A 10,244-nucleotide genomic window follows, 5' to 3' on the forward strand; every position below is an offset into this window, starting at 1 on the left:
AAGGATATGCAACAAAATACTAAACATGACTACTTTCATTTACATGACATTGCTGTGTCCCAAACATTATGGTGCCCTGAAATGGGGGGATTATGTATAAACACTGCTGTAATTTCTACATGGTGATACCAAAATGTATAAAAAGACCTTTATTAAAATCTGACAATGTGCACTTTAACCACGTGTGATTTTAATTTTTTTTCTATTACAAATCTCAAATTGTGGAGTATGGAAACAAATAAATAAATGATGGGTCTTTGTCCCAAACATTATGGAGGGCACTGTAATTCTAGTGCAGCTAAAAGAGCAGCTGCCCAAGCTTCAGTGATTTGGGTTCAGTCATGGGCATGGAGTTTGCACGTCCTTCCTATGACTTGCTTTCTCTCTGGTTTCCTCTCATCCCTAAAATGCAACTTTGGTGAGTAAACTGGCCACTGTAAATTGTCCTCCCTCGCTGCATGGCTATGAAGGACAGGGAATTATGGATTATGAATTATGGTTTTTGGAATAATGTTAAATATCGCAATGCAGGGATTTGACTGTTCTTGGGTTCACACAGATCGTGGAAAATTAACATGCAGCTGGAGAAAACAATTAGAAAGACATATTGTATGTTATCATTTACTGATATACACCTTTGTTTCAGTTGCACCTGAAGTCAATGTACATCAAAGAACGGATATACTTGGTGACAAGCAATGAAGGATTGCTAAATAGATTTTGGAGTTGGAGATTGGAATGAGAAGCAATCCTATTTAAACAATTCTTTGAATTTGACAGGGTAGATTCTATGTTTAGCCATTTAGGACCAAAATCAGACGTTTGGGATTACAGATGCTTAATATATTTAAATCTAATCTGTTTTGGGTCATCAAGTGACATGGGAATAAGGTGAGGAAAGTGGGGTGAACCTAAATCAGCCATCAGTTAGATAGAGCTCTTAATGATAGTGGCGTCAGGGGGTATGGTGAGAGGGCAGGAACGGGGTACTGATTGTGAATGATCAGCCATGATCACATTGAATGGTGGTGTTGGCTCGAAGGGCCGAATGGCCTACTCCTGCACCTATTGTCTATCTTACCTGAACGATGTATCAAGCTAGAGAATTGTATAGTTTATTTTATTTACGATGTACCTGCTCCATTGCAGCTGTCTGCATTCTCCTCCTCTGGTCATCTAGTTCATTTTACAGTTGAATGATTTTGTTATATTGTTTGGTTTGCAAATAGTGACATCTTCAAAGAAAACATTTCAAATATGACTTTTTTGATTCAGGGGAGAAAATATTTGATATTGACAGTGGAAGACATGCTCCTCTTCAGTCTCCCCCATCAGAACACTATACAATTGTATTTAATACATTTGTCTTGATGCAATTGTTTAATGAAGTGAACGCTCGCAAAATTCATGGTGAAAGGAATGTTTTTGATGGAATTTTCAAAAATCCAATATTTTGTAGCATTGTACTGGGAACATTTTTGCTACAGGTAAGTTGGTTAGTTATGACCACCTAATTCTTGTTTCGTCAGCTTCTGAATTTTGGACTGTACGTTTACATTTTAAATCCATGACTTTTTTCCAGATTATAATTATTCAATTTGGTGGGAAGCCATTTAGTTGCACTGAACTATCGATTGATCAGTGGTTATGGTGTGTTTTTCTAGGAATGGGAACACTTCTCTGGGGACAGGTAAGCATTCTGATTTGGGAACAGTTCTTTATTTGCCATTGCCTTTACTAAAAATGGCGGCGTGCTGTGACAACATCTTGCCAGCAGCGCAACACTACAGGGTCAAATGTAGCAATTCTGAAACCATTTGGCACTATATTGGAGTATCTTATTTATTGATGGGTTTTTGGTTTATTATGCTATCTTAGACCTATTGTGCCGTTGCAAATAAAAATGTATTTGTTCCATTTTGGTACATATGACAATTAAACACTTGACCTGTCGTTTAGTTTAGAGTTACAGTGCGGGAATAGGCCCTTTGGCCCACTGAATCCCTGTACACTATCCTGTACACTAGCACTATCCTACACACTAAGGACAATTTACAGTTTACAGAAGCCAATTAACCTACAACCCCACACATCTTTGGAGTGTGGTTGGAAATCAGAACACCCAGAAAAACCCCACAGGATCACAGGGAGAACATACAAACTCCAAACAGACAGCACCCGTAGTCAGGATCGAACCTGGGTCTCTGGCAAGGTAGCGACTCTACCTCTGCACCACTGTGCCTCCCTAGTTCTAGTTTAGAAGTAGGATTTGGATGTCTCAGTAATAGGAAGTGAACATGAAGCTGCTGAGTTAGTTTTTTTGTTTGAGATGAATGTTAAGTATTCCTGTTGCAGATGATTGCTACAATTCCAACAAGTCAATTAAAGTTCCTCAAAGAAGCTGGTCTTGGCACACAAAAGGAAGAGATTCCAGAGGAAGAACTGGAAGAGGATATTGAAGAAATTGACCATGCAGAGAGAGAACTGCGTCATGGTCAAATTTTGTGGTTTAGAGGTCTGAACAGAATACAGACTCAGGTATGAATGCCATGATAAAATTATTCTTTTCGATATTGGAAAAGACATGGACAGACCACCCCAGATATTTTGCTTATTAACTACAACTCTGCAACTATCCTGTAAAACACTTTTAGTTATAATTTCTGCTCTTATATATTATAGCTCGGATGGTTTTCTCTTTCTGCCTTTCTCTCTCTCCTCTCTTTCAATGAACAAGCTGTCACAATCTCTGGTTCCTTGCAGATGGATGTAGTGAATGCTTTCCAGACTGGAACTTCCTTTCAGGGAGCTCTAAGGCGGCAGCCTTCCATCGCCAGCCAGCACCACGATGTAACAAATGTTTCTACCCCTACACATGTAGTGTTTACAGCTGCCACTACTGCTTCTACTACTGTGGGGTGTGAGTTTGTTTCTTAGTGCATGAAATTAACATTTCCTGAACCACGTGCCTAACGTTTCTCATTTTTCCTGTAGTACCCTCCAAACTTCATTGTTTCAGTCTGTTCATGCAGCTTTTCTTAACATGATCACCAAATCTTACGGGTTTTTTTTAAAGTCAAGAAACTTAAACAAAAGCATACTTATGAAATTTCAGAATGTATACCTGTCATATTTCCATTCAGTTAGATTTCTTCAGGAAAAGATTCAAATGTGCCTGTGTAAATGTTTTGAGTATAAGCCCATATTTGGAGACTCTAACACTTCAGCAAAGTATAAAGTGACGTTTCTGACAGTTCTATAAATCTACATGTTATTAACTCTTGAAGGGTTTTCATCTCTCCAGCTAAATTACATCTGATTTAAATCTGGAGTGTGGACATTGCTTTCTTTTTCTAGGATTACGTCTTTCAGTTACAGCAGCAAGAGGGCCAAACTGACATATTTTCTGTGTCTTTTTATAGCGTTTGATGTGTCTTCCATTACGAAACCCGACTCCTCTAGTTTGTTCCATGTACCTTATGTGCCTGAGTTATTAAAATAACGTTAACACAATGGAAACACTTCAAATTTGCTAAATCTCAGTGCTATAAAGCACTGCCAATCGTGGTGTTTCATTATGTATTCCTGGATCTGTAATACTTCAGTTTATCATATCATATCATATCATATATATACAGCGCGGAAACAGGCCTTTTCGGCCCACCAAGTCCGCGCCGCCCAGCAATCCCCGTACATTAACACTATCCTACACCCACTAGGGACAATTTTTTACAACATCAGATTGGCCATGTTCTTGATTGCATTGACAATTTGAGGTGTCTGGTTGCTTGTGCTTTCTTCCACCTTAGCTTAACATTCCACCGTAACTGTTAAACAGTATTGTTCCAAGAAGAAGCAGACTAAAAAGCTCAATTTGTTCACCAGCCTGGGCAATTCCATTCTTCGAGTCAGTCTTGTAAATATTTCCCTTCCTAAGTAAATATTCTACATATTCACCTTGGAGTTAGAAAGCAGTTAGTGATTGTGATCTGCTTCCCAAAGTTCTTATTAAGCATTAACAAATTCACTTCTAAAAAAACTAAAAATAAAATTGAAAGCAAACTTAAGCACGCCTCTGTTCATTTAGCCAATATTGTAGCAATTGGCAATACAGCTCTAACCTTCTGGGTGACCAAGCTGGAGTAGAAACCAAAGCAAAATCTAGCAGGATTTGACATGTTACGGTCTCGACCAAGTTCATAGTAAAACTTGAGTAATTATGGGAAATTAATGTAAAGTACCACAGATTCTCTAATGATAAGATGCAGTAATAGGAATAAGAAGATTAGCATTGTCTGCTTGTCATAAATTCATGTTTTAATTCTGTGTTTTAAATATGTTTTCACAGCTTTGTCAATGTAGTTATACATGCATTTGTATTTCAAGTTAATCATAAATTGGAGCTCAAGGCACTGCAGGTGTTAGAATTTGTAGCAGTAAAATGAGAGCATCTCAGAACTCTGCGGGTCAGGTGGGATTTGGGAGGGAACTGTAGTCAACATTTTGGGTTGAGACTCTTGCTGACCTCTTTCTCCCCCCTGCCTATTTCCCTCTACAAATGCAGCCTGACATTGAGTTTAATGCTTAAATTGCTTTTATGTTGGCCATTTTGAAAAAAGATTCTCCAAGTCCAATAAGGTTAAGAATAGGGGTAGCAGAAAGCAACCATCTTTGCTCCTGTTAAGGAAAATGTGCCTGGAATAATGTGCCTTTGTACTTGAATGCTATGTTAATGAAAATGTGTGGTCTCGATGCTTTCCTCAGTGGTATGTCCAGGATCAGAATTCATTACCAAATCTGTACAAAGAATATTATCATATTCTAAATGTTTGTGAGGTTTGTGTCCTTTTGTCTTATCCTCTGATCACATTACTTTCAATACAACATTTAGCAGGTTTAAATTTTGAGCAAATTGTCTTGGGCGTATGCTTAAACACTTACACAGGTTGCTATTTAGGGTTTTCGCATGTCTCATTTTCTTAATGCTGTGTTTATCTTAGGCGTGGCTTTTTATTCATAATCAGTGGCATCCTAATCCCGCGCATGAGGTGATCCTGTTTTGTAGCTCTTATTTTTGCATTTAAAAAAAAATTTGGTCTTCAAAATGAGGTGTGTGAATCTTTGGACCAATAAGTATTGATGCATTAACTGCTTTGTTTGTATTTTATGGTACATTGGCTTAAATCCTTTCAACAAGGTGACATGCTTTTTCAAGATTTATTTATTGCTCTAAAATGGCTTCCCAGTTTTTTCTAGTTCAAGCTTCCACTGCATACTGCACGATACAGATTTCACGTGTGTTGCTATGTAACTGTGGATTTCAACTGACAATGCACCTTAAACTTATTTTGGCACATCAAAACCATCCACATCTTTTTGAAACGACTGACACAGTGCATTTTTTTTTGCAGCTCAGAGTGGTGAATGCATTCCGTAGTTCCTTGTATGAAGGATTAGAGAAACCAGAAAGTCGCAGCTCAATCCACAACTTTATGACCCATCCAGAATTTCGAATAGAAGGTTCTGACACACACATCCCTCTTATTGATGAAAGTGATACTGAAGACGGAACACTGAAAACACCTGATATCTCTCCTAAATTATCTCTCAATGAAAACAACAATGCTGTTGACAGTGGGATCCATCTTACAATAGACACAAGCAAGTCTGCTACCTCTTCAACCCCAGGGAGTCCACTACATAGTCTGGAAACGTCTCTCTAGTGCGAATTGAATGTTAACATAAACGGTCTAGTGAGTTACAGGATAAAAAACTGGGTCCTTTTACACTGTGTGATTGACAAGATATTCTTGTCTTGGACTTCAGCAGAAGACACACCGAGAATGTAGATACTTTTAAGCTTTCTGCCAGACTATGGGTGCTTTTGGAATTCAAGTGACGCACAAACCTGGTATAAAAATGACTTGCTTTGAGGATTTGTTCTGTTACAGAAGGATAAAAAAAAAAAATCAACTTTAAGAATTGTCCTGAGAGTGTGTTAGCTGAACATTTAGTTTTTCTTGATTTCTGGATGGTGTTTATTTTGCCCCTGGCTCATTGAATCTTTAATTTCTGCTACTTGGCTGTTAATATTTTGAATTATTTATGTTCTAAAATGATGCAGTTCTGTTTACAAGGTTTGTAGATACTTTTGTTTCTGTTTGTAGGTAGAAGGCTTCCTGACATATGATGCAGAGAAACTAATCCTTAATACTACTGTATTTTCAGGAAATGGGTGTTTCTATTGAAACTGTACGAAATATGCCTGTGATTTACTTTGTTAAATACTGTAGATAAGAAAAGCTAATACTTGTAGCCAAATAGATAACACTACTAAAACAATGCTGAAATATTGTAACAGTTATGGCCCCTTTCCCAGTGCAGCCCCCAATATTTACAAGGATTTTTCAATGATTGTTTCAGAATCTAGTTTCTCAGTTTTTGAGAAATGAACTGCATAAAGAATTTTTCCTTTCAAATAAGTAAGGGTGAAATGTCAATTGGAAAAATACATCCATGTATTATGAGATGCTTCAGAGTATTTGTCAGCTCATCAAATGGATTAAATCAAATGCATCATTATCTTTGTCTGTGTTTGTCCTTGGATATTAGCTTAAACTTGGTGAGATACGAACAGGATTTTATTTCCCTCAAATTTTAGGCACTTTCCTTCAGCACAAGGGAGGGCTGTTTGAATAATTACTATATTAGCTTCAACTTTTATGATTTTAAATAAGCCCCCTCATTTAAAAATAATCAAAATGTTGTAAAACCCAACAATGTATCATGCAATGTACCAGGATCATTGATTTCTTGGAGCAGATAACTCCCTCCTACATCATGGTTTCAATTGATAAGGATTGACATGGCAGTAATCTAATATGGCGCATTTGTAATGCATACAACTTTCTCCCCCAATAATGTGGGTGCAGTAACTGGCAAGAGCACATAACTGCAGCGTACCTGGGGCAGGAAATAATTCCAAACTACTTTGTTGCTGTCTTGTTAGTGTAATTATTTCCTCGAATCCCCCACTCATTCAATATTACACTTTAACAGATCTAATTTAGTACAATTTTAATCTGTAAAAATTTACTTTGCAGAAAGAAAAAAAAAAATTGGGGGGGGGGGGGGTTGGCTGCGGGGAAAATGATATGTACAGCTGGATTTTCTGTTAAGTTGCGAATTTCACATTTCCTGTGTCCAAACTACTTTTAAGATTTTTTTTAAATTATGGAGTATTGAAAAGAAAAGGTTGAGTGAAATAGTGTCTGATTTTTGACATTTGCAGTAATTTATATTACTAATGCCAACAGTGTAAATTTTAGAACCGAATCATTAAATGTTTAAAGAAATACTAACAATAATGTCAGATTTTCCTTGTGTCAGATGTTTTTAGTCTGTATACCCAAGGAGCAGGGATACAATGTTTGCAATTGAATCTTTAGGTGATTGACCACAGGGATAATTTCCTTATTCAAACAAATTCTTTATTCCCTGTGGCTGTCGTGAAAATGATTATCCTTGTATAGTATTTATTTCAGTAATTAATTGAGACTGGATAAGAGTTTGTTAACCACAAATCAAGACTAAAATCAAGACAACTGTACATATTTTATCTCCAACAACAAGAAGAGCTTGACTTTGTGATGAATGGTGAACATTGTGTAGTTATATTTAAAAGTTGCTTATTAATTGACAGGACAATTCCCTCTACCCAACATCTCCCTGCTTAATTATTTATAATGACTCCTGACCCAGCTATATCCCTTAATCTGTCCTGCCTTGCTACCTCTATGCTCTGGAATTCCTAAACTGCTGATCTGCTTCATGTTCCATAAACAGATCTGTTGTGGCTTAAACTTTTGCTCACCTGTCCTAATATTTGCATGCCTTCAAGTCTAACTTTTCCTGAAAAGCACCAGGGGAGTTTTTCTCGACCACATTAAAAGCTTTCCAAAAATGTCTGAGTTGTCCCTCTCTTATTTAATTGGATAATATTGTTCATTTGTTCGACTCAATTATATTCTTTACCATTTTAAAATGGCCTACTTGAACAGTCATGTGCCCAAATTGCTGTCTGTACATTCATTACATTCTTTGTTGCATCAATACTTTTATCTACGTCATTCAACGGAAGCCCAGTTTGGGCTTGGCATAAGATCCCCTGACAAGAGTTATGGGGGGGAGTGGGGAGCGGGGAGCAGATAGTATCCCATTTCCCATATGTGGTTCTTAATTTCATGTGCAAAGTCTAAGAATACACCAAAGATTACAGGGGGCACATGGGGCTTTAATGATATTTTGGATGGAAAGTTTAAACGGTATAGTCAACATTGGCTAGTGAGTTGTTACCAGTCCTGGTGACAGCTCCAAACACTTAAAAATAAAGGCGACCTGTGCTTTGGAAGGTGGGGTATTTGTATTATTACAAAAATGATCTGCACCATCAGCTTGTGCCTCGTGAATTGAAAACGTACTAGGTTTGTTTATTTACTTTCACAAAATCTGTGAAGACATTTTATTATCTGTTAAATTGTTTGGGTATTGATTTGTGAAGTTTGTGTGGGAGAATTTCTAAGATCTGAGGTGTGTCTGTCGTGGCGTGTGATTTAATCAGGCATTTATTGGGGGTGAAGCACATTTCAGTATGAATTAATGAGACTTTCAAATAGATTGAAAATATTCTATAAAATAGCGCCACACTTCAAAATTAATTGACAGTAAAATGCTTGGGACAGCCTTGCAAAAATACTAAATCTATAACTGCATGTACAAGTTGCTCTTCTGATGGTTCTGGTTAGTCTGAGTGAAACTGGAATATTTGTTTAAATGTCTAAAACCTGGCATTCTTAAATGAGAGGCGGTTGATGAATGTGATATCCCAAAGGAAAGAAAAACCACAATATTTGAAGATTGGTTTTAAGATTTTCCATAAGTAAATTGGGCATTGTTGCCAACAAAGCACTCATTCAGGCTTTGTCACATTGATACCAACAAGTTATGTAATTCCTCTGCAGGTAATAGTTAATAGATCATTAGTAATGTCACTTTATGTAGAGTAAAAGTTTGCTCTTATTTTCAGCCACTTTGAAAGTGGAAAATTGGCCTAAATTATGGCATAACTGTAAATTAACATTGAACACAATATAGAACTAATAAATATCACAGCAGCAAAAATAGTAACTCTTGTTCATAAAATCCCCACAAAAATTGAATGTATTATCAGGAAATGTTGTACCACTTGATCTAGATTGTACATCTTTAAAATCCATCTTAATGATCAGCTATATTATTATTAATAAAGCACAGCTGTGACTATGAACTGGCAATGAAACCAAGAACTACTCAGCTGCTTAATTGTACATTGTAATTGCAGCCTCACAGATGTAAACAAAGCTGAATACTATAGGTTCCTAGAAATTGCTTTCAATTTGTCAAGTTCCAAAGATAAGGTGGCATTTTCTGAAGGCATTATTTGTTAAAAAGCAAGTCCAGAGAAACAAGTGTTGCAGGTGCTTAGGATATGTAGATTTTTGAAATGCCTGTTAATTTAACAGTATAGTTTAAACAGTGATCTGTGATACACTTATGGTTAGACATTCAATATTTCAACAACTATTCCTTAATGCCCTTAGTGTGTCTTTAAAACAAAAAGCATTGTAACAGAGCAACAGAGAAAATAGGTGCAGGAGCAGGCCATCTGGCCCCTCGAGCTGGCACCGCCATTTAATATAATCATGGCTGATCATCCAAAATCAGTACCCCATTCTGGGTTTTTTTCCCCCCATATCCCTTGATTCCCTTAGCCCTAAGAGCTAAATCTAACTCTCTTGAAAACATCCAGTGAATTGGCCTCCACTGCCTTCTGTGGCAGATAATTCCAAATTCACAACTCTCTGGGTGAAAAAGTATTTCCTCATCTCAGTCCCAAATGGCCTACCCCTTATTCTTCAACTGTGACCCCTGGTTCTGGACTCCCCCAACGTAGGGATAATTTTTCCTGCATCTAGCCTGTCTAATCCTCTAAGAATTTTATATATGTTTTTATAAGTTCTCCTCGTCCTTCTAAATTCCAGCGAATACAAGCCAGTCGACCCATTCTTTCATAATACGTCAGTCCCGCCATCCCGGGAATTAACCTGATGAACCTATGCTGCACTCCCTCAATAACATTAAAGTCCTTCCTCAAATTAGGAGACCAAAATTGCACACAATACTCCAGGTGCAGTCTCATCAGGGCC

The 10,244-nt window shown here is 37.2% G+C and overlaps 1 protein-coding gene across 7 annotated transcripts in view; it reads left to right on the forward strand.

Annotated features, from left to right (window-relative positions):
• The window catches only part of LOC144603650 (plasma membrane calcium-transporting ATPase 1-like), a 105,564-nt gene extending 97,601 nt beyond the window's left edge, over nt 1-7,963 (forward strand). For 5 of the 7 annotated variants that reach the window (XM_078417202.1, XM_078417206.1, XM_078417203.1 and 2 more), the window contains exons 18-21: nt 1,276-1,487; nt 1,583-1,690; nt 2,356-2,538; nt 5,412-7,963. In XM_078417202.1, coding sequence (XP_078273328.1) covers nt 1,276-1,487; nt 1,583-1,690; nt 2,356-2,538; nt 5,412-5,723 — 815 coding nt within the window. In that variant the 3' untranslated portion in view covers nt 5,724-7,963. Of the gene's footprint in view, nt 1-1,275; nt 1,488-1,582; nt 1,691-2,355; nt 2,539-2,763; nt 2,921-5,411 lie in introns of all 7 variants that reach the window. The other 2 variants (XM_078417208.1, XM_078417207.1) reach the window with 2 other exon arrangements.
• Nucleotides 7,964-10,244: the final 2,281 nt, after the last annotated feature.

The sequence above is a fragment of the Rhinoraja longicauda genome, chromosome 20 (genome assembly GCF_053455715.1).
Source record: "Rhinoraja longicauda isolate Sanriku21f chromosome 20, sRhiLon1.1, whole genome shotgun sequence".
NCBI classification, from domain to species: Eukaryota; Metazoa; Chordata; class Chondrichthyes; order Rajiformes; family Arhynchobatidae; genus Rhinoraja; species Rhinoraja longicauda.